Source organism: Sinocyclocheilus rhinocerous, unplaced genomic scaffold, assembly GCF_001515625.1.
Source record: "Sinocyclocheilus rhinocerous isolate Xijiao unplaced genomic scaffold, SAMN03320098_v1.1 scaffold127, whole genome shotgun sequence".
Lineage (NCBI taxonomy): Eukaryota > Metazoa > Chordata > Actinopteri > Cypriniformes > Cyprinidae > Sinocyclocheilus > Sinocyclocheilus rhinocerous.
The window spans coordinates 885685-910660 of record NW_015664685.1 but is presented as its reverse complement, the minus strand read 5'-3'; the positions used below and the strand labels follow the sequence as shown (position 1 = coordinate 910660).

The following is a 24976-nucleotide window of genomic DNA, read 5'->3' as shown; positions in this document are numbered from 1 at the left end:
ACGGGTCTCTAGGGTTTGTCTCACACACACACACACACACACACATATGTCTGGTTTGCAGACCGTATATTCTATTGCCTTACACCTAAACCTACCCCTTACAGGAAACATTGTGCATTTTTAGATTTAAAAAAAACTTCAGTGTGTGTGATTTATTAGCTTGTTTACCCATAGGGACCTCAATTTACCACCGTGACACGAGTCCCCATGAGTCTGTGTGTATTCAGGTTTAAGTCCCCACCAGAATAGAAAAACAGGTACACACATCACACACACACACACACACACAAAATGACAATATTTGTTAGCTACCCTTTGTGAAAAAGAAGTGTGCCTAAACATATTGAATGTGCACTTGTAATGGACTTCAAACCTGAAAAGTATTTTAAAAACTGTACTTGCAGATAATATCATATTAAGGGAATAAAAAGAGACTTACTGTATGTGTACTTATGCTTTAATAATCTCTTTCCGTGCTTTAAAGAACACAATTTGTATGTGTTGAGCATATGTAAAGGGCTTGTTTTTAATTTTAACTGTAGTGTGTTCAATATTACATTTAAAATGAATATACTAAACTGCAATATATTTAAATACAATACAAAATGCAAGTTTCAACAGAAATTACATTAAAATATATTTTACTTTACCATAAATGCTTGTCAGTATACATTCAGCGGTACACTTTAACGTTTTTACATTTAACAGCTATTTGCATTTAATATAAATTTCAACTATAAGATGTTGTCATGTAACGGCAATTTACATGCAATTAAGTGTCCAAAAACATTACATGTAGTATGCACCTAAGTACATTCTTTTAAAGTAGGCTGTATTATTTCCACAATAAGTCCTCTTTTTAAAAGTATGCTAAAGAGTCCTTATTTTTCAAAAGGGATATTCAGTTTCAAAGGCTTCAGTTTATTTAATGAGCATGAATGGGCTCTGGGAAAATCTCTGGCTCTCACAGACAGACTCATTCATGTCTCTTTACTCATCTGCACAGTCAGACTCACTTACAGTTCACCTGTGCAGTCAGACCCATCAGCTTCTATCCTCACAGCAGTGCTGCTGCTGAGTCTCACAAGTTTGTATCTCAAGCTCTGGGCGGAGAGAACAGCCTCACGCCCTTATTTGGAGCTTAACAGAGTCACATGACCACAAAATGGTGAAGGCTCTTGGCAGTGGGTGAGCCGAGCATCCCTGACGCTGAGAGATACATACAGGCACACATCCATGATCTGAAACCCAGGGCAGGAGAAAGAACTGTGCCTCAGCCGTGGTGGTGAGTGCACTAAGGGTAATTTTTTCAGGGGATGAAGGAAGCATGTTTTTATCTGAAACCCTGAGCATTGAGATGGGAGGGGAAAAGGGAGGGATTGTTGTTTGTGATGCATCTTAGTATTTGGTAGCGGAAGAGGTTAAGCATCAGCATCCTTTATGATGCATGACATGGGCAGCTGCTTTTGTTTGCATATGAATCATAAATGAGTGTTTGTCATGTTGAATACAAGCAAGCACATGTTTTATCGTAATAAGGATTCAGCCTTTATGCACATGCAGCTGACCTACTTTGGTCATTATTCAAATTCATGGCTCTGCATGTACAGCTCATTTATTTGCCTATGTGTGTGCGATTGCATGTTTGTAAATGCGAATGTGTGTGGACACTGAGGCGGAAGAGTGATTCACAAAGAAGTGGGGAGAGAGAGCAGAAAAGAAGGGGTTGATGATGATGATGACATAATGCCCGCCCACTTTTCCTGTTTCCTGCTGTGGAGGATGGATGGATGGATTAATCCAACTTCTTAATGGAGGAAGAGAACAACAGACCTATCCACTTTTACCCTCACCCACTCTCTTCCTCTCTCTCAACACACATTCTCTGTTTGAGAACTAGCAACCATCTGGCAGCTTATTGTAGACACTCCGGCGAGACAGGCTTCCCTTCTCACGTGGCTCTGTGTATGTGTATGCATAAATTCACACCTGATTTCACACTGCTTCTAAATTTCCAACAGGGATGGTAAAGGAATGGTATAGATAGATTGTTAGAGCAGATAAGATTATGCAGACTACATTTTCTGTTCACAGTCAGTTTGTTGCATATTGCAGAGGCAGCAAATGCAAGACTGATATTACAACATATTGAAGAACTGCACAATTTCCGGATTCACGGTATTAAGCGCATCTACTACTTGAAACTCATTTAAAACAGCTTGTTGTCTGCGAGTCCTTGTTTTGTAGCTCTGATTTTAGCAAGCGTGTGTTAAATCTGTAAAACCTGTAAAGTACAGCTGGATAGTTTATTATTATTATTGTTGATTCTGGGTTTTTTTTTTGTAAAGGACATTTGACTGGAAGTCTATAGGTGAAAGTACTCCAAATATATTATTATTATTATTATTATTATTGCTGTTGTTGTTATTTTAAAAAAAAATTATTGTTTGTAAAGCACATTTAATTTGAAAGTACTCCATAATTATTTATTATTATTATTTTTATTGCTGTTGTTGTTATTTTAAAAAAATGTATTGTTTGTAAAGCACATTTAATTTGAAAGTACTTATTATTACTATTATTATTATTATTATTGCTGTTGCTACTGTTTTTTCTAAAAAAATTATTGTGAAGCACATTTAACTGGAAGTATATGTGAAAGTGCTCCATAATTTATTATTATACTAAATGGTTACTGATTTATTTTTAATTTAAATTTTTTTGTAAAGCACACATTTGACTAGAAGTCTATGTCTACGTGATATAATTTATTATTATTATTATTATGTTCCCTGTTATGTCTGACAGACAGATTTGAGTGCAGTGATAATAACATCTAGTGGTTATGCGTGTGTATCTCATAGTTCCCCTTCTGGCAATGTGGGAATGGACCAGACTCATGAACGCAAGATGAGTTTTGAGGGGGCAGAGGGTAGACCAGGTGAGACTGACAAACACTGACACTTTTAGAATATGCCTCAGGATATCAAAAGAAGACTTATGCCCTTTACAAAGACTGCTGCAAATTCAGAATCAGAGGTGTAAAATAACATTCTCTTCTTCTACAGTCTTGTTAGGCTTAATGATTTACTCAAGCAGGACACATTCCTGAATCCTTGGATAGGAGCAATATTCAAATGAACCAGTCTGAAATAATATGATGAACAGATGGATCATTTGATAAATGTTTATTGGTTGTCTGTTGATTTCCACTAGCTCCACCCACTTCCCTGCCCCTGCAGGGCCAAGGGGGCGTGGCCTCTCAGAGGAAGAAGCTGTCGGCTCCTCCTATAAGTCTATCATTGGACCAAAGTGAGGATGACCTGTTCGACACACCAGATGACCTCGACATCAATGTGGATGATCTGGACACCCCTGATGAAGCGGACTATACTGACCATGAGATTGACTGGGAAGGTAGGACATAAAAACGTGTAAATAATTGTTTAATATTAAAAAGAGATTACCAATATCTTGACACACAATATTGTTCAGAACCTCAAGCATCCCAGAGAGATTCTGCAAAAGAAGCAGTTGAGCCCATTCCCACATACAGTGCTCAGGAGGAGCGGCAGGATTCCAAACTCTGGAGAACCGTCATCATTGGAGAGCAAGAGCACCGCATCAACATGAAGAGTATTGAACCTTACCAAAAAGTCATATCCCACGGAGGTAAAGTAATATTTCAAAGACAATGTAAAATAATATTTTGGGTTAAATAAACTAAAGAGACTAGTGATTAGCATAGAGACTCTTTTCTTAGTGTGCAAAGACAAATGAGAAATGTGTGTACTGTATGTCCTTACAATGTAAGTCTATGGGCAACAACAATGGAGTATTTAAAAGTAAATATGTGAAGCTTTTATTTTTGTTGAGGGACTTGCATGGATAAACTGTTTGATATTTGAGCTGTGATGCTTAAATCAGTGGTGTCCAAACTCGGGCCACTGTCCTGCAGAGTTTAGCTTCAACTTGCCTCAGCACACCTGCTTGGAAGTTTCTAGTATGCCTAGTAAGACCTTGATTAGCTGTTCATGTGTGTTTAATTGGGGTTGAAGCTAAACTTTGCAGGACAGTCAGTGGCCCTCCAAGAGCAGGACTGGACACCCCAAAGGCTAAATCATCAATTTGAGGATTATTGGCACAGAAACAATCAGTAAATCAGTGTTGTCTAAAAGTTTAAAAGTAATGTTTAAAGGTTATGGTTAAGTGGTTATACCTTCAGCATTTGCATCTATTTGTGGTCCTGTACACTTGCCCGATATGTTTTCATTGCAAGTACATTATTGTATGTGGTTTTAGCACTTCAGCATACTTTAAAAAAAGAAAAAAAAGAGTACTTATTATGAAAAAACAACATACTTACAATAACAATATACCATATGAAAGAATACACTTAAGTGCGAACTGAATGTAATGTTTTCATTCACTTAATTGGATGATATTTATAATGAAATGAAAATGTATTATAGTTTCAATATATGTGAAATGCAATTAGTTGACCTTAAGAGTGATTTTTTGACCTTCTTAAGTAGGACTTAAGCACATCTTTATATGAAACTTTGTATTGCTAACACTTCTTGTGTTATTGTCCGCTTATGATAAATCGCTTGTATTCCTCATTTGTGAGTCGCTTTAGATAAACGCATTTTATAAATGAATATCTATTAAAACATGTATGTTGTGTATTTAAAACTATTTGTAATTACACATTTGTAATGATGAAGTTGCAATTTAGCACATTTAAATATATTAACTTTAAACATGACACAGTTACGGTTATAATCAAGTACTCAACTTGTGTGCTGATATAGTAGACACATCAAAATAAGTGTTAAGAAACAGAGTCATGAAAGTGTACTGTCTTTAAGAACATTAAGTACTTTTATTTCATTAATGTTATCTTAACTACAAGTACAGTTTAAAAATAAATATACCATTAAGATTTAAAGTACACTAAAAGTGCACATTTAAGTTAAGCGCACTTCGTTTTCACAACAGTAACCAGGATTCTGCCTTTAAATTGTGTGAAGCAATGAATATGATGAAACTGCTGCGACTGTTTGCAGGGAACCTTCAAAACTGTTATTTTCTTCACCCACAGGCTACTATGGCAATGGTGCAAATGCTATCATTGTGTTTGCTGCATGCTTCCTCCCTGACAGTGACAGAGAGGACTATCACGAGATCATGGAGAACCTGTTCTTGTGAGTTCAGCCAGATATGACATGATTTTTTGGGGCAGTCAGTTGACTTGATGTCAAATTATTACATGAGGCTTGTTAATCCTGACATCAAATAGAATATCATCTGTATAGAGAATAAATCACTAAATAAATGTGAATTACTCCTCAGGTATGTTATCAGTACACTAGAGCTCATGGTAGCAGAGGACTACATGATTGTGTACCTGAATGGAGCCACTCCACATCGGAGGATGCCTGGCCTAAACTGGCTCAAGAGATGCTATCAGATGATTGATAGGAGGTATACAGTATGTTATTTACCTGCTAAATATACTGTCTGTGAAATACACAATATATACAGTATATTTAAAAAATGAAGACTAATGTTGTTGTTTACACTTTTTCAGGCTCAGAAAGAACTTAAAATCTTTCATCATTGTTCACCCATCATGGTTCATTAGGACAATTCTAGCCATCACGAAACCGTTTATCAGGTACTTAATAAAAATATATACACACATATATGTGACCCTGGACCACAAAACCAGTCTTAAGTCGCACGGGTATATTTGTAGCAATAGCCAAAAATACATTGTATGGGTCAAAATTATTGATTTTTCTTTTATGCCAAAAATCATTAGACTATTAAGTAAAGATCATGTTCTATGAAGCTATTTTGTAAATTTCCTACCTTAAATATATAAAAACTTCATTTTTGACTAGTAATATGCATTGCTAAGGACTTCATTTCGACAATTTTAAAGGCGATTTTCTCAATATTTTGATTTTTTTGCACCCTCAGATTCCAGATTTTCAAATAATTGTATCTCGGCCATATATTGTCCTATCCTAACAAACCATACATCAACGAGAAGCTTATTTATTCAGCTTTCAGATGATGTATAAATCTCAATTTCGAAAAATTGACACTTAAGACTGACTTTGTGGTCCAGAGTCACATATATACAGTATCTCACAAAAGTGAGTACACCCCTCACATTTTTCACTTTTCATGTGACAACACTGAAGAAATTACACTTTGCTACAATGTAAAGTAGTGAGTGTACAGCTTGTATAACAGTGTAAATTTGCTGTCCCCTCAAAATAACTCAACACACAGCCATTAATGTCTAAACCGCTGACCACAAAAGTGAGTACACCCCTAAGTGAAAATGTCCAAATTGGACCCAAAGTGTCAATATTTTGTGCGTCCACCATTATTTTCCAAATGGCTGCAATATAACAAAGAGTGAAAAATTTAAGGGGGTCTGAATACTTTCCGTACCCACTGTATATGTATGTGTGTATGTGTGAGTGTGTATGTATGTATGTATGTATGTATGTATGTAGTTGTGTAGTTATTTTTGATATATTAACATAGAAAATAGTAATAGTAATTGTTATATTGTTTCACAGTATTACTGTTTCTACTGTATATTTGATCAAATAAATGCAGCCTTAGTAAGCAAAAGTGACTTCTTTAAAAAAAAAATTATTGAATGATAGTGTAAATGATTACCTCATTCTATAATAATAAAAATAATAATAATATAAGTAGATGTGTGCACACTTTTGACTGTAACTGTACAAAATATTGGTTTTGGAAACAAAAACCAACTAAATAAAACTGATTCATAAATGTTTTCCAGCTCAAAGTTCAGCAGTAAGATCAAGTATGTGAACAGCTTAGCAGAACTGGAGGAGCTCATCCCAATGGAGTACATCCACATACCTGAGTGCATCATCAGGTGAGCCACATGTTTTACTGACTTACATATATAAATGTATGGCAATCTATTTTGGGCACTGCTCTGTGCAATACAAGAGTAAACGGAGGAAGCATCAAGGCACTGATCAGCTGCACACGTAGATTGTGAGAATGAGACGATCGCTGAGGGCTGTAACTGATGAAGAGGTGTTTATGAAAATCTGTACTGGAGTTGTGACTCAATAATTAAAATCCCGTGAAGACACGTTTCTATGGGAACAGACATTAAAACGCTGGGGTGAAGTGCAATGTTTATGATTTATATGTTTTACCAAGAGTTCTCAACCTTTTTTGTCTACTAAACCACTATAATCTAAAATATTGAAGTGAAGTACAAGTAAATATAATGATTGAATTTTATTGTTTTACATATTCTACATTTTTAATTACATTTAAAGAATGTTTTTGAGCTAAAATATAATGAATACCGAGTTCATCTTTGCCTCTCTAGACTGGATGAGGAGTTACGGGAAGCGGCAGAGAGCTCTAAGTGAGTATTGTAGAAGATGTTTGAGACCTTTGACTCTTTTGTTTATGTCATACTGTAATACAGTGCTCTGGCTATATGAACTTGTGTATCTTTTTCATTTCTTTATGAAGAATCAACAGCTTTCTCCTAGGAAGTGAGATTACACAAGAATCAATGTAAGATTTCTTAATCATGTAGTGAATAGTCATTTCAGCATAATAATTGGTTTTTAAAGTCAACATGAAATCACAACAAACCATTTTTACATGTTCCTCATGCTACACGATTCAGCAGTGCATGTTATTTAAAAAAACAAAATCGAATTTGTCCATTAAAAAAACATATTTTTCTGCTGACATCATCAAGAAATAATGTTGACAATGAAAAATAATTGTTTACAATAATGCAAAAATGATGCTCTCAATGGTGAACTTGAGCCTCTATAATCCACAGCAAACTCAGTCAGTTCTTGCGCCGTTCTGCTATGGAATGACAATTTTTCCACAATCCAGTAATTTCTTAATGAATAAAATAAAGTCTGACCCTAAATTAGTTTTTTTAATAAATATATTAAAGGGATAGTTCACCCAAAAATGAAAGTTCTGTCATTAATTACTCACCCTCATGTCGTTCTCCAAGTGAAATAGGAAATACTATGTGTTGTGAATTCTGTTTCATGTAGACTTTGAAGTATATTCAATTAATTTTCAGATTTAAAAAAAAAATAATACTAAATAATGACAATTGTTGATAATAATTAACTTTTTAAAACATTTGTTTCAGAGCTCAACCCAATGCGAGCAGTTCATAAGAGCCGTTGGCTGTGGGTGAAAGACCAATATGTCTTTAATGGTTTTGAGTATTTCAAATTGTAATGATTGCACACAGATATGGGTGCAATAATTGCATAACATAAGAGAAAAGGGTTTTTTTTTTTTGCTTCGGTATCTCACAGTGCTGGGATGAATAGTGCAGCACCACATGTTCTTTAAAGGGTTAGTTCACCCAAAAATAATGCAGGGCCAGACAGCTCTCAGATTCCATCAAAAATATCTTAATTTGTGTTCTGAAGATGAACGAAGGTCTTACGGGTTTGAAACGACATGAGGGTGAGTAATTAATGACAGAATTTTCATTTTTGGGTGAACTAACCCTTTAACACAAATCACCTCAAATGTAATAATTCTTCTCACAGAACAGTAGCTTAAACCAGTGCAATGCTTGAATCATTCTATGTCTCTTATTGTCTTGTAAAAGTTTCTCTTGTTACTTGAATTATGCATGAGAGGCATTTTAGCAATAATATCACGTGCTTTTCCCCTTTAGGCTCATAATTTTCACAGTCAGGTATTTCTAATTGGAGCATGTACAAAGGGCAAGATCCTGTCACTTCAGCTGCTCTGTATTAATATTAGTGCATGCAAGGTTATTCTCAACACAAAGACAATGCATATAGCACCCTGTTAGCACTAATGCTAACTCTCTACCCTCTCATGCTAAATTGATGACTTGGAGACACAGAAAATAGAGCACTAGTTAATTATTGCCATTGTCAGAAACAATATGAGTCAGGTTTAAATTTAAACAATGCCTCATATCACTTTATATGTATCAGTTCACAATCAGCAGGGAGAAATCATTTGTAGTTCTTAAACGTCAAGTGTGTTATGCTAAAATGCTTTCTCTATTACTAAGTCCAGGTTGACTTCCTGAACAATGTAACAAAGACTTTTGTGGCTCTTTCAAAATGTTGTTTCATAATTTGAACAGTCAAACATGTCTGGCTCAGTCAATCCCTTTTTAACAGTAGTGGATATTGCCACAACAGGCAGCTTAGAACATCTGTGAAACCCAGTGCTTGCTAATATAAACCAATATAGAGTTCAACAGTGCCTGCTCAATTTTTCAGCAGCCTTGGTTACGGAAGTAATTCACCCACTCGTTTTTCCTATAGGGATTAAAAAAAAAAACTTTGTTAAAGATGTATAAGCCATGAACCAAACCAACAAGGTTAATTATGACATTACAAATTTTGATTTGAAGCAGGAATTCCACTGTTAAACATGATTTTAAAAATTCAAAAGTCAAAATAATGAAGGATTATGGCTTGAAAGGGATAGTTCACCCAAAAATGAAAATTTGATGTTTATCTGCTTACCCCCAGGGCATCCAAGATGTAGGTGACTTTGTTTCTTCAGTAGAACACAAACAGAGATTTTTAACTCAACAAAAACCAACAAAACCAAATTAAACCCTGCGGCTCGTGACGATACATTGATGTGTAAAGTCACGAAACGATCGGTCTGTGCAAGAAACTGAACAGTATTCGTTTTTTACCTCTGATGCACTGCAATGTTTGAACTGTCCTGAGCGCGTCCTCGACAGCCGGTGCAGGACGCGTCTTCTTCTTCTTGCTTTACGACGGATCGCAGACTTATAAGTGCATTACCGCCACCTATCTCTCAAATGGACCATTGACACTCCTAACGGAGATTGTAGATAGAGTGTCAATGATCCATTTGAGAGATAGGTGGCGGTAATACACTTATAAGGGTGCTTTCACACCTGGCCTGTTGTTTGGGAACCTGGTGCCTTTCCCCCTTTCTTCTTTGTAGGTGCATTTTAAAAATGTTTTCCCAATCAATCCTTGGACTGCTGCTCAAAATGATAAATTATTATAATGACAGCTAAAAAAACCCAAAAAAAACAATAAGCCCGAGAAGCTGTTATCGTTCCATCCTGACGGATGACATGTGTGACAGCTCAGTGGAATCCCGGAAAATAAACCGTGGAACTTTGACCAATGAGAGAACAGTTTACTCATGCATGACTTGTATTAACAAATTTGGTCAGTTTAGGAACTGCTGTGTGAAAGCGAACCGCACCAAGAATAAAAAGCAACATTGTAATAATTTTAATCCCTGTTTCGGATTATAAGTGCATTACTGCCACCTATCTCTCAAATGGACCATTGACACTATCTACAATCTCAATTAGGAGTGTCAATGGTCCATTTGAGCGATCTACAGGTGTGAAAGCACCCTAAGTCTGCGATCCGCCGTAAAGCAAGAAGAAGAAGACGCGTCACGCGCTGGCTGTCGAGGACACGCTCAGGACGCGCTCAGGACAGTTCAGACAGTTCAGACATTGCAGTGCATCAGAGGTAAAAAACAATATAAATACTGTTCAGTTTCTTGCACAGACCGATCATTTTGTCTTTACACATCAGTGTATCATCACGAGCCACGGGGTTTAATTTGGTTTTGTTTGTGTATGTTTTTTTTGACTCTCAAAGCCGTGATTCCCATTCACTTCCATTATAAGACTGACAGTCTGCAACGGGTTGAGTTAAAAATCTCCGTTTGTGTTCTACTGAAGAAACAAAGTCACCTACATCTTGGATGCCCTCGGGGTAAGCAGATAAACATCAAATTTTCATTTTTGGGTGAACTATCCCTTTAACAAAAGTATTTACTACATTGATCTGTCTTTAATGGTTTATACATTTTTAAGGGTATTTATAAGTTATTAAAATAAATTCTTCAATGGAGAAAATTAATGTGATTTTTATTCTAAAACCCAACAGTTGCACTATATTACTTTTGACTCCCAGCTTGCGGCATTGTGGCTGTGAGGTTTGGATAGGAAAGCACTGCACATTTTTCAGAAATGTAAATCAAGTTATTTTTGTAATTCTCTTTGGAGCCACTAGGGGTGCTGGCACGACACACTTCACCTTTAAGACTCATAAGCCATAGTGATGCATTAGTTGTTCTTGTGCTCACAGCACTAAAATCAGTCCAAGGTGTTTCAGAACTTTGATGTCTTTTTGAGTGTTTACCATGTATAAAGTTAAAAATAGTTGCCACAATCAAAGATCTGTAAAATCCTAAGCGCATGCTGTTTCAGAGGATTTTACGTTCATTGTGACTGCTCTGTCTTCGAACTCCTCTTGTGTCAGTGTGTGAGGGTGTGTATGTGTATAGGTTTGTATGTGTGTGTGTAATTGTCTGTTTATGTGTTTACATGCTGTTAGGTCTCCCAAGTTATTCCTGCTAACAGGTTTGGGAACTAAAATAAAGGGACTTAAAAAGATTGCTGTAAAGCACAATATTCAAATTAAGTGTGCAAGTCTGTGTGAACATATGAGAGACATTATGTGTGATTGTATCACTGCATGTGTCCCTGGTTGCTGATATCTGATCCTTTTAGACTGAAATTCTATTGAACAATATATAAATAGATGAACTTTGATCCAGAGGCCTTCTCCAGCAAAGCATATTGAGATTGAGATGTATGTCATATTGCAGAGTAAATCAATAAATTGAAATTATATCTGAACAGTTGTGTTACTGCTGCTATTTTATGTAATATTCTGACACTTTTGACATTTCTTTCTAAAATCACATTTTATTTTTATTGATATTTAAATATATTTGATATTATAAATAAATGTACTAATTTAATTTCATTTTAAATTACAAAACTTCAAAACTGTACAGTATGTCCCAACACTGTCCAGTTCTTTGAAAAGAAAATTTGTTGTTTAAAAAAAATATAAAATAAAAGTCAGTTATTTTACCCATATGGATAAAACAATGGATTTTTTTTTCTTACAGGCAAGCTGATTAATCACATTCAATTATAAGTATTCCCTCTGATATTCTTTTATTATTTGATTAGTAAACAATGCAAAGCATAATAAAATTTGGTTCAATACCAGTTTAATAGTTTGGTTTGGTATTATAAAAAAAATTGTATATACAGTATATATTTGTATGTATATATAATTTTTTTAAATAATAATAATAATTATATATATATATATATATATATATATATATCAAACATGGGGGAAAAGTAAAATCTGGATCACTGAAATATCAACAATGGATACGAATGAAATGGAATGAAATATAAAAAATATATATATATATATATATATATATATATATATCAAACATGGGGGAAAAGTAAAATCTGGATCACTGAAATATCAACAATGGATACGAATGAAATGGAATGAAATAGTAAATTAACACATAACATTGATATACTTTTATTACAATTTACAGCTCACACACTTTCAAAACAAAAAATGACCATGGCCTAAGTCCTAAGTGGGAAATTTTTACTCAATTTGTACTTCTGGGCTCATCTGTTCTTCTGCTATTATCATGTATGTAAAAGTACTGCACAGGGACTGTTGACAATGCATACATGTCCAAAAAACACAGATGAAACAAAACAAAAAAGTCTTCATAAAAGCTGAAAGACGAAAGAGAACAGACAAGCAGCTGAGAGAATTACTGAATAAAATCTTAAAACTACAATTTGTCATAGTCACTATATCATCATACACAATACATTATTCACATTTCTGTTCAGAACTTTGATGAACTCTCCAGACTTTTTTTTTTCACTCCCCCCACCTACAATCCCTGCCGGTACGAGACTCGAACCCGCAACCTTTGGGTTACGAGTCCGACTCTCTAACCATTAGGCCACGACTTCCCCAAAGTATTACGAATCACTAGGTAGAGGCATGCTTTTCCATTGACTTTGATCCTATGTTGTCAATAATGTCACTGATCAACCTGTTAGTGCAGGTAATATTTTGAAGAAGAACTGTCACTTTTAAGTCCAAATACCTCTGGTCTCGGTACAGTTACAGCACTCCCGCTGAACTTCCTGTTCTGTGTTGGTGCAGCAGGGCAGACAGCGCCCCTCTGTGGTCAGAATGAACTGTGCTGGGCAGATGGTGCAGTTATGAGGCCCAGGACCTTTGCATTCTAAACAGGACTCATCACATGACACACAGTTATAGCCCTGCTCCTGTAGAGAGATCGCAACAGATATCATGTGACTACATTCATAAAAAAGGTCAAAGTAGATTAGGAAGTAAACATGTTTGAATAGACTGCACTAAAATACACGTTTACCTCAGGCTCAGCGTACTCTCCTGTGATGCAGGGTGACTCGCAAGCACCCTGTGTGAGTGTATAACCTGTTCGACATGAGTCACAATCCTCAATACTCTTGCCTGTAAATAGAAATGACATTCCAGAATTTTAGGCTGAATTGATTGAATGGTTAATGGTTAAAAATAGAATTTAAAGGCGTGTCATTTATGTATATATATATATATATATGCAAAAAACATTCAAAATTGGACTTCCTGAAAAAAAAAAAATGTGAATGTGTTTTTACAAAACATTGATATTTTTTGCTTAAGTGTCCTGACATGTCAATATTTCACTCACAAAATGGAATGAGTTTGTGAGTTTGGTGTGAGGGCAGGTCAACCTGTAATCACCCCTTTGTGAAAAAGAGCATACTTTAGCATACAGTACTTTTAAAAGTACTTATCATGGAAATAATATACTTTAAAAGAATATACTTAAGTGCAAACTGAATGTAATGTTTTCAGACGCTTAACTGCATGTTATTTGCAATTAAATGAAAAGGTTTTAGAGTTAAAATGTATATTAAATGCAATTACTTGAATTTAAGAAGGACTTGAGATGAACTTAGGATGTTTAGGAACTTAATGGTGCATTCAATGGTGCAAAACATTTCGGACACAATGGATGCAGCACCTGTATTAATTGTAAATTTGTTAAAATTATAATTTTTTTCATTTACAATAAAACTACCTAAGCTGCATGTAAAAAAAAAAAACATACCGTAGTATTATGCCATAACAACAGAATATATGACAATTCAATTGATAGCACCTTCATAAATTTAATAAAAAAAATAAAAAAAAATTTATCACCCGATGCACATCCTTTATTCATCATTTTGTAAATGTGGAGTTAAAAATCTTGTTGAATTTGATGTAGAAAAGGAAAATTGCCATCTTGCTCCAACCAAAGGGATTTAAACGCACTTGATACAATACAATACAATACAAACTTTCTTAATTACTTCTATTGTCTTTGAAATATGTTTAAAATGTAATGATGAATGTACTGACAGAAATTTATGGTAAACTGAAATTTAATGTTATTTCTATTGAATGTATTTGAATGTATTGTCATGTATTTAAATATTGTAATTACACATTTGTATTGACAAAGTTTGACATTTAAAATATATTTACTTGGTTGAAATATTGAATAACACACTACAGCTAAAATTAAAATTAAGTACTTTACAAGTGCTTTAGTAAGTTTAGTAAGTCAAGACATCAAAATAAGTGTACTTCTTTAGAACATGACAAAATATTAATGATGTTTTATTAACAAAGTTCGGGAGGAGCACATTCAGATAATCAACTAATTCAGCACAGGTGGAGCATGTTCAGATAATCTACTTAATTAGCATGATAAATATACATACAGCCAACTTACCTCTGTCCCACAATAGTTTTTCTGGCATCCCTCTGCCACCCCAACTCCTCACTCCTAACTATTCTTATCCCAGCTTGGGGATATGGGGAGTTCTCTGGGTTCGGGCTATATTCTGAGCTCGGAGCCCTCCCCTCGGACAGCACGCCAATTATGCTTAATATTTGCTCAATCCGATTATATGTAAGTGCGAACTCATTAAAAACATTTTGATTTATTAATCAAACTCTTGCTCTTCGAAGTCAAATTTATACAAATGCATATTCAGAATAAGCTCACTTCTTTTGCACTGTTTAGTGGAACTAACTAGTTTGTCTAAAATATTTAGTTGCATGTGTAATTTGTGCCATACTGTACCTGTGCATGTTCTGCAGCTGGGGTGGCAGGCTTCACATGTTTTGTGGTGTGTATCATGGTAGTACACATCAGGACAGGAAGACACACAGCGCCCCTGCTTCCTGATAAACAGCATCCCCTCTCTGCAGCTCACACAGCCCTCGGCACCAGCCTGAAGACACTCCCCACAGCTCTCATCACACCGCTCACACGTCCTAGAGACAGCTGAAGCGTAGTGACTGGAAGAGATTTAGTCAAAAATATTTGAAAACAGACATTGCAGTTTGTTATCTATTATAAATTGAGAAGTCAGTTCAGTATGACCTAATATTGCCTGATTAATCGGCCTAGATGATATACTGCATGTTTCTAAGGCAACACTGGCTAAATGCCTTACTACAGGTAGTGAGTATTGTAGTTACCCAGAGCGGCATGTGTCCACACATTCCTTGGCGTCTCTGTAGAGGTGAGCTCTGCAGCTCAGGCACTCGTGGCTGTGCTGCCCCATGCAGGTGAGGCAGTTAGGATGACAGGGTTCACAGCGCTGTGTTTCCCCCTTGAAGAATTCATCTGGACACTGATTCACACAGCTGCCATCTGTGGATGAAGTGGAACCTTTGTTTACGCTAAAACCTATGAAATATTATCTCAGGAATTATCATCATTTTTGAATGTGGAATTACTGTACACGTATGGCTGATTCTGCATTTAATTAACGTTAATGTTAGTTGTTATGGCAGTATCATACAATTACCATAATATTAATGACATTATATAGACATCATAAAACAGTGACATCCTAAGTTGAATATTTGGGGAAATATTCAACTGTAATATGTATATTTATAAATGACAGAGTATGGTAGCACTTTATTTTACAGTCCTGTTCCGCATGTACATATTATGTACTTATTATAATAATTACAATAACTGGGTAATAACTAGGTACTAACCCTAAACCTAAACTTAACCCATTTAGTTTCCTTATATTACCCAGTACTTTCAAGTACACTGTAAGTACATGTAAGTACACATACTGTAAAATAAAGTGATCAATGCCTTGTGTCTTTCTGTTATTGTAGTCAAAAATGTCACATGAAATTTAAAATGAATTCTTGTCAATGTACTCCAAAAGTGTGCCTTCAGATGTATATTTTTTTCGGTGGGCTGCTGCTGTTTTATATGCTCTTATGCTCATTGCATTTATTTGATCAAAAATACACTAAAAACAGTAATATTGTGAAATATTATTACACTTCAAAAAAGCTGTTCTTATTTAAAATGTAATTTATTGTGCCACACGATCTTTCAGGAATCCTTCTAATATGCATATAGTGCTCAATAAACAATACTTATTATTATAAATGTTGAAAACGGATGTGCTGCTTAATATTTTTGTGGAAACGGTGATACTTTTTTCTTCTTTTTTTCTTCTTAAGGCATTATAATTTAGTGCAACTATTGCCCTTCTGTTACAACTTTCTCCATTTCTCTGATTTTCTTTACACTGAAGAGAGTATCTAAACAAGAGAGCATCAGGCCTCAATGGCATGAACTCACTGAGTAGATAGTGGTTCTGGTTGCAGCTGAGGCACTGGTCCTGACGTGAGCCAGAGCACTCGTGACAATACTTGTGACACAAGTGACATTCTCCATCTTGGTTGCTGTAGTGGTGTGAGGGACATGTGGTGGGTGTGGCACAGCGCCCGTGAGCATCTATCGCCAGGGCCTCAGAGCAGCTGGTGCAGGATGTGTCGTGAGGACCAGAACAGGTTAAACAGGAACTGTCGCAGGCTGCAGAACACCAGCAGAACAAAAAAAGACTTTATTAACATTATGTGATCTAGTGACGATATGAAAATTTTAACCCTGTCATTAATATGCATCACCTAACCGTGTCAGTAATTGTGTCAGTCATTACCAAAAAGTAAGTAGTCTTGTCCCTATGCCAGATAAATTGAACAAAACCTCATAAATCTAAATAATACGGAATTCATTACTAAAATGAATTAACAAATTAATAATGAATAGCAAATTATACAACTACCATAAGGATATACTGTACAACCTTAACCAAGATACATACAGTGTACTCACATCAGCCAATACAATATAGCAAATCTCGGCTGTGTTCTTGTTTAAATCATTGTAAAATATCAAATGTATTATCGCAACTCTTTGTAAAGTTGCATGTATATTCTTTCCAACTTTATGTAAAGTGATATACAGCGGGTAAAATAAGTATTGAACATCACAATTTTACTCAGTAAATATATTTCTAAAGGTGGTGTTAACTTGAAATTTTTACCAGATGTCGGTAACAACCCAAGTAATCCATACATACAAAGAAAACGAAACAAATAAGTTCAGAAATTAAGTTGTGTAATAAAGTAGAATGACACAGGGAAAAAGTATTGAACACATGAAGAAAGGGAGGTGCAAAAAGGCATGGAAAGCCAAGACACCAGCTGAAATCCATCAGTAATTAGAAAGCAATCCTGCCGCTAGTCAGTGGAAATTAATATTAGCTGGTTCAGTCCCAACACCTACAGTACCAGGATGATGAGAATTCATCGAATTCATCTGGACACTGATTCACACAGCTGCCATCTGTGGATGAAGTGGAACCTTTGTTACCTATAAAACCTATGAAATATTATCTCAGGAATTATCATCATTTTTGAATGTGGAATTACTGTACACGTATGGCTGATTCTGCATTTAATTAACGTTAATGTTAGTTGTTATGGCAGTATCATACAATTACCATAATATTAATGACATTATATAGACATCATAAAACAGTGACATCCTAAGTTGAATATTTGGGGAAATATTCAACTGTAATATGTATATTTATAAATGACAGAGTATGGTAGCACTTTATTTTACAGTCCTGTTCCGCATGTACATATTATGTACTTATTATAATAATTACAATAACTGGGTAATAACTAGGTACTAACCCTAAACCTAAACTTAACCCATTTAGTTTCCTTATATTACCCAGTACTTTCAAGTACACTATAAGTACATGTAAGTACACATACTGTAAAATAAAGTGATCAATGCCTTGTGTCTTTCTGTTATTGTAGTCAAAAATGTCACATGAAATTTAAAATGAATTCTTGTCAATGTACTCCAAAAGTGTGCCTTCAGATGTATATTTTTTTCGGTGGGCTGCTGCTGTTTTATATGCTCTTATGCTCATTGCATTTATTTGATCAAAAATACACTAAAAACAGTAATATTGTGAAATATTATTACACTTCAAAAAAGCTGTTCTTATTTAAAATGTAATTTATTGTGCCACACGATCTTTCAGGAATCCTTCTAATATGCATATAGTGCTCAATAAACAATACTTATTATTATAAATGTTGAAAACGGATGTGCTGCTTAATATTTTTGTGGAAACGGTGATACTTTTTTCTTCTTTTTTTCTTCTTAAGGCATTATAATTTAGTGCAACTATTGCCCTTCTGTTACAACTTTCTCCATTTCTCTGATTTTCTTTACACTGAAGAGAGTATCTAAACAAGAGAGCATCAGGCCTCAATGGCATGAACTCACTGAGTAGATAGTGGTTCTGGTTGCAGCTGAGGCACTGGTCCTGACGTGAGCCAGAGCACTCGTGACAATACTTGTGACACAAGTGACATTCTCCATCTTGGTTGCTGTAGTGGTGTGAGGGACATGTGGTGGGTGTGGCACAGCGCCCGTGAGCATCTATCGCCAGGGCCTCAGAGCAGCTGGTGCAGGATGTGTCGTGAGGACCAGAACAGGTTAGACAGGAGCTGTCACAGGCTGCAGAACAAAAAGAGACTCTAGTGATGACACAATTATGGTTATTAAAACTGACATATTGCATATAGAAAAATATATTTAATTGTAATTTTATAACGAATTATACTTTAATATTATTATAATTAAATATTATTTATCATTGATTTTGATCAATTTATTATTGATTTCTGTGCCTGCTATTCCTGGTTTCTGCTACTTGTGTTTGGATTATTGTCTACCTTAATAAACTGCATTTGGATCTTACTCTCCTCCCTGATCTCTGAGTTCGATTACGTCACAGCCACATATCTTTATTCCCCTTTCCACAGCCTTTTGGTTGCACACTAGGGGACTAAAGTACTATGTACAGTATGTATGAGTATTATGCCTTTGTACTTTCAATTAACTCCTCAGCTGAACTGCTTAGGGGTGAGTAATATGACATTTTTAACCCTGTTATTAATATGCATCACTTAACCATGTCAGTGATTGTGTCAGTAATCACCAAAATGTAATTAGTCCTGTCCCTACACCAAATAAATTGAACAAAACCTCACAGGTTTCATAAATCTAATTAATATTGAATTAATGACTAAAATTAATTAATACATTAAAGGGGTCATATGATGTTGCTAAAAAGAACATTATTTTATGTATTTGGTGTAATGAAATGTGTTTATGCGGTTTAAGGTTAAAAAAACACATTATTTTCCACATACTGTACATTATTGTTTCTCCTCTATGCCCCGCCTTTCTGAAACGCGTTGATTTTTACAAAGCTCATCGGTCTGAAAAGCGAGGTGTGCTCTGATTGGCCGAATACCTCAAGTGTATGATGGAAATGTTACGTCCCTTACCATATTGTGATGATAGCGGCAACCACATGTGACGACCCCGGAGTTTCGCTTTCACAACGAAACACACAGTGCCTTCACGACATGGCGGCGGCGGCAACATCAATACTACAACGAGAATAAAAGTTACACCTTCTTTCTTTGCGTGAACACTTGAGCGATGTTATGCTATTAATAGCAAATTATACAACCACCATAAGGATATCCAACCTTACTGGGACAGATACAGTACACTTACCTGTGTTATTGTTTATATCATCGCAAAATGTAAAATGTATTATCTCAGCGTTCTGTAAAGTTGTATGTATATTCTTTCCATCTTTGCGTAAAGTGATATATACTATATAACAAATCTCAACTGCCTGATGTAACCTTATTTACCTTTATGTAAAATAAAACTTAATTTTATGTTTGTGTTCATCAATTTAAATATATTTGTTGGAAGTGCTATTAATTTCTTTAGGTGCAATAAAGAATAATTCAATGGAAAAACATGACTACACCTTTAATAGTAACAGTACAGAACGTCATGTAGTCTCACCCATGCACTCTCCAGACCTGCTTTCCCTGTAAGTATGTGCGGGGCAGGGGGCTAGACATGCTCCGTTGTGCAGTGTGTGGTCAGGGTCGGAACAGGCATCACAGTTGTTTGGTTCGGGCCCATCACATAATTCACACTCAGCGTGGCATCGCTCACAAAAGCCTTGATCAGTGTCCTCAAAAAACCCATCAGGACACACCACTATACACTGACCCGCACGCAGGAAAAACTCTTCCTTACACTCTGAAGTTAAAAAGAACAGAAAAATTGAATAACTAGGGTAATATATTTAACAATGAATTTGAAAATGCTAAGATTACCAAAGTTAGAGTTTCAAAATTAATTCACTATATGTAACAGCATGCATTTTATTTATTTATTCATGTGATGTCATTAATGTGTTTACTAAATTGAACATTCCAACTGTTTCACTCTGTTTGATGCTAACGATTAGTCGTAATAGTTGTACCAGAGCAGGTGTCTATGTTCAATATACAAGTTTATCAGAAAATGATGCATTAATGCATTCAAATCAGTATACATTTGATCAAGTCACACATGATCCATCATGCGTTACTGTTTGAACTAGAGGAAAGTTGAATTATCAGCATGTATGAAACCTGTATTAAAATGTATGAAACACTGTTGATGGTATTAATGCTACTGAGAAAGGCCACTACATTCTCAGAAAAAAATGGTACAATATTATTATTTAAAGTAGGTGATAAAATGTAACTTTAAGGTACTAATATGCACCATTTATGGGTAAATAAGGTACAAATGTGTACTTTTTGAAAGGGTACTGCCCCAGTGACAGCTGTTTTACAGAATTTTTTTTTTTTAGTGTAGAAGACTGTTGCAACATCAATAAAACATCTTTGTTTCTTATTATTTTCTTAACATAAAAGAATAGTTCATGAAAACATGCAAAACTGTGATGAATTTCAGTCTCACCTGTACAGAGTCCGTCCTCAGAGCAGATAACACAGCTCTCTGGACACTGCACACACTCCCCATTCCTCACTGTGTGTCCAGGCGGACATTGCACCACACACTCATGTTTGTGGAGAAGTAGCATCTCCTCACAGCTCAGACAGTGTGTTGCATTCTTCTCACAGGACATACAACCAGATGCACAGCTCTTACACACCTGACCCACAGGATACCCTCTGAATACACATATACATGCACATAATTAAATATAATATACATGTGCGATATAACTACTACATAACACCAGAATTTGTCAACAATCGCCTTATATTATGTTATTGATTTTTGAAAATACAAACCGGAACTGTGACATTTTTTGTTAGTGTCATTTTATTTTTAACCCTAAAAAGCCAAAAAGCCAAAAGCCAAATTTCTAAGTCCTTTATATTATCAAAACTTTTCGCGAAAAAGCTGTTGTACACTATGTACTACATGTCTTCATCTGATTGATAGATTGATATAGTTTATACTTTTTAGCAAATAAAAGTCCTTAAAAACTATTTTATTTTTTGAAATAAATAATTTAAAAAATGCCCCCTTGTGGTACAATTGCACTGTATTATATGTTTTGCCCTCCGCAATAAAAATGCAGAGCTTTGATCATGAAGCTAAGCATTTAAATATCATATTACTAAGTCATATTATTCAGAAATATATAGTAGTTAATATTTATAAGTATTTTCTGTAAGACGTTTAATTGATTTACATTACAAGCTACAGGAATTTCCTTACTTTTGGCCATATAAACAACAACAACTGCACCAAATTGCATATTTTTGCTCAGTTTGGGCCTTTTTTTAATAAAAATTAGGTGTTTATTTTCTCCTTGGAAAGTTCCATATTCTCCTATCATACTATATGAACCATAAAAGTCTGATGTATCAAATATGATACTCAACAAAAAAAGTAAATAAGCAATATTGTGTAAATTTGCATAATAAAATATAATTAAACTGTAATTAATGTAAATTATTTAATTTAACTTTTAGACTAGATGTTCATGCGATTCTAAATAATAACTAAATTGGTGCAAGAAACTTTAAAAAGTGGACCTAAGGGAAAACAGTATATCATTAGCTTTTCATTCCTATATATAAATATCAGTAAATGGCTCTAACCTTGTGCACTTAAGCACACACTGGCCGGCCTGCAAATAAAGAGTGTTTTTACGTGCTGACTGGCAGCGTGCACAGAGCTGCTCATCCTGGCACTGGGCACAACCTTGAGGGCAAGTCTCACAGTGCCCGCTCTCCTTACTGCCAAAGCTGCCCGTCGGGCATCGTACCACACACATCTGATCTGCATTCAGATATCGACCTAGAAGACAGAGTGGATAAAACACACATACATAATGTCTAAATATCCATTCATCCAACCCTTTATAAAACCAACCAAAAATTTTTTTCATATATCATATTCTTCTTTGAGTTGTACTATTATACCTTTGACACAGGCATTGCATTGAGTCTTCATTCTCCCCCAGCAGGATTCACATGAAGAGTGGCAGTCCTCACATTCCCCATCATCTGAGAGATGAGAGCAGGAGCAGTTATTACCAACAATTATTTTATAGCAGAACCCATTCCCTTGTGAAAACGAAACATCCTCAGTTGTACTGATTGTGCACTTGCAGTCTCCTTCAAATATTAAAAGTATATTTTTTTAAAATTTAAATATTATTCACTTAATGCCACTTAAGTGTACTTAAGGAGATAACACTTTCATGACTATGACTCTTTGTCGCCATCTCTGTTTGAAACCTGCAAATGCAGTTATTTGCGAAATTATATTCTTTATGTGGGTTGTGCATCGGCACGGCTCCTCAGCGTGGATGGATCAAATGTTTGAGGTGTATGTGTGGGCTGTCAGTCAACGCACCAGTGTGGATATTCAGTGTACTTCGGAATTACAGATAGTACATCTTAGAAGTATGTCCAAAATAAGAAGTTTCACCCGAAAATGTCATCTGAACAAGTAAGTAACATGTCTGGCAGTTTTGTTCTGACCAACTGAAAAAAAAGCATTCACTCAAATTGTGAAGCATTTGCTGTGGGAACGCATTCGCTGTGGGAACTTCTCCCCATCTCCAAAATACTGAAACCTTATAGCATAATGGCAGTTCAATAAACAGTTATGTGCGCACACCCCCTGTTGAGGAGACCGTTGCCATGTATCTGTGGTCTTCCTCATCTACGCTTGGCGGAGACCTCAGCCTGCCTTCTAAGCCATGCAGATTTACTGCCCACCTTGCTGACAAGGCATATGCTTCTGCAGGTGAAGCAGCATCCGAGCTGCACGCAATGGTGGTGCTGCAGGTCTTTCAGGCTAAGCTTCTGCAGTCCCTGGACAGCGGCAACTTGGATACAGACACTGTGACAGACCTGCGAGCGGCGAAGGACTTCGCGCTGATGATGACAAAGTGCTCCACTCAAGCCATCAGGCATTCCATGGGGTTCATGGTAGTCCTTCACAGGCACCCTAGCTGACCTGTAAGACACGGACCGTAAGACGATGAGTCACCTGATGCCCCGAGGAGAAGCCCCCGTCGTGACAGCAGACCACCACCCGCTGCCAAGCCTTCATCCTGACAGACCGGCAAAAAGGAGGAGAGAGCTCGCTGGAGGCCCGGCCCCCAAATGCCGTATCCTGCATTATGTTCCCCTTGTTCATGCGGGTGACAAATGCAATGTTCTTGTTTCATTTACTGCGATAAAAACACTAACCTCACTTATCCCTCATGTTTATTGCAATGCATGCAATTTGGGGCACAGTTTGTTACTGCGTATAGCTGTTGCTACTGTTGTTGTGTGTTGTTCTACACCATGCTTGGTGTGGTTTTACGCGTTCACGGCGGGATTGTATACTGTTCCCACAGCGAATACTTCGCAATGTGAGTGAACGCTTGAAAGGGAACGTTTCCGGTTACTGTTGTAACCTTGGTTCCCTGAGAGTGGGAACGAGACATTACGAAGATCGCCATGCTCGCTGCTCAATCAGTTCTGCAGTGTTCAGTCTTATATTCTGAGGCAATTGTCACTCTAGACGCATTTTATACTGCCCACAGGCTTGTCAGCATTTGCATGCGATTTGCATAGATTAGCAACAATTGGCCAGTTTATTGAACTGCCATTTTCCTATAAGGCTTCAGGATTTCGGAGAAGGGGAGGAGTTCCCACAGCGAATGCTTCGCAATGTCTCGTTCCCTCTCACATGGAACCGAGGTTACAACAGTAACCGGAGACGTTTTACAATAAATCACGCTACCAATGGTGATTAAATCTAACGATTGCAAAGTTAGCTCAGATCACATCCTTGAAAATTATTATTATTATTATACTTTCTCAAATTGTTATTGTTAACAACATCAGCATTGCATGACTACATGTATTTAGTGTGTTATCTGTAGCTTTCAGTTTAACCTTTTATTGCCATACCATTCGAATGTCATAGAAAGAAATTGTTCTTTTAAAGGTGCCATAGAATGCATTGATACAATATTTTAAATTGTTCTCTGATATCTACATAGAAGGTATGTGGCTTAGTTAAGGGCAAAATATCTCCAGAAACGGTTTTAAATGTCCATTTACAACCCTAGGATTTGTCCCTAGAATGAAATGGTCTGTTTTTACCTTATTTGGAAGGGTCATGAATAATAATGTTGAGCTCTGCTCTGATTGGCTGTTTCACAGTG

General features: G+C 36.0%; 2 protein-coding genes across 3 annotated transcripts in view; one reads left to right on the top strand and one right to left on the bottom strand.

The window, feature by feature from the left end:
- Nucleotides 1-24976, bottom strand: part of LOC107730328 (proprotein convertase subtilisin/kexin type 5-like) — a 62721-nt gene that overhangs the window by 5097 nt on the left and 32648 nt on the right. Inside the window, exons 28-37 of the mRNA XM_016541129.1 lie at nucleotides 22728-22811; nucleotides 22404-22602; nucleotides 21247-21461; nucleotides 20293-20535; nucleotides 18685-18918; nucleotides 15534-15708; nucleotides 15133-15350; nucleotides 13366-13466; nucleotides 13075-13258; nucleotides 11151-11159 (exon numbers count right to left, since the gene is read on the bottom strand). Of these exons, the coding sequence (XP_016396615.1) occupies nucleotides 11151-11159; nucleotides 13075-13258; nucleotides 13366-13466; nucleotides 15133-15350; nucleotides 15534-15708; nucleotides 18685-18918; nucleotides 20293-20535; nucleotides 21247-21461; nucleotides 22404-22602; nucleotides 22728-22811 (1662 nt within the window). The remainder of the gene's footprint in view (nucleotides 1-11150; nucleotides 11160-13074; nucleotides 13259-13365; nucleotides 13467-15132; nucleotides 15351-15533; nucleotides 15709-18684; nucleotides 18919-20292; nucleotides 20536-21246; nucleotides 21462-22403; nucleotides 22603-22727; nucleotides 22812-24976) is intronic.
- LOC107730331 (protein prune homolog 2-like) lies at nucleotides 1182-8430 on the top strand. Of its 2 annotated transcripts, XM_016541139.1 has the most exons (12): nucleotides 1182-1285; nucleotides 2349-2371; nucleotides 2865-2941; nucleotides 3217-3417; nucleotides 3496-3672; nucleotides 5105-5207; nucleotides 5356-5487; nucleotides 5594-5680; nucleotides 6836-6934; nucleotides 7406-7444; nucleotides 7555-7599; nucleotides 8207-8430. In XM_016541139.1, exons 3-12 carry the CDS (start codon nucleotides 2887-2889, stop codon nucleotides 8232-8234), a joined length of 966 nt encoding a protein of 321 aa, XP_016396625.1. In that variant the 5' UTR covers nucleotides 1182-1285; nucleotides 2349-2371; nucleotides 2865-2886; the 3' UTR covers nucleotides 8235-8430. The 2 variants fall into 2 exon arrangements, with proteins under 2 accessions (XP_016396625.1, XP_016396624.1); XM_016541138.1 differs by lacking the exon at nucleotides 2349-2371.

Excerpts from the sequence above, each read along its gene's own strand:
- LOC107730331 (XM_016541138.1), top strand. The coding sequence starts at position 2,887 with ATGGACCAGACTCATGAACGCAAGATGAGTTTTGAGGGGGCAGAGGGT. Across the intron at positions 3,673-5,104 it reads AAAAGTCATATCCCACGGAG|GCTACTATGGCAATGGTGCA; the intron begins GTAAAGTAATAT and ends CTTCACCCACAG. Across the intron at positions 5,488-5,593 it reads TATCAGATGATTGATAGGAG|GCTCAGAAAGAACTTAAAAT; the intron begins GTATACAGTATG and ends ACACTTTTTCAG.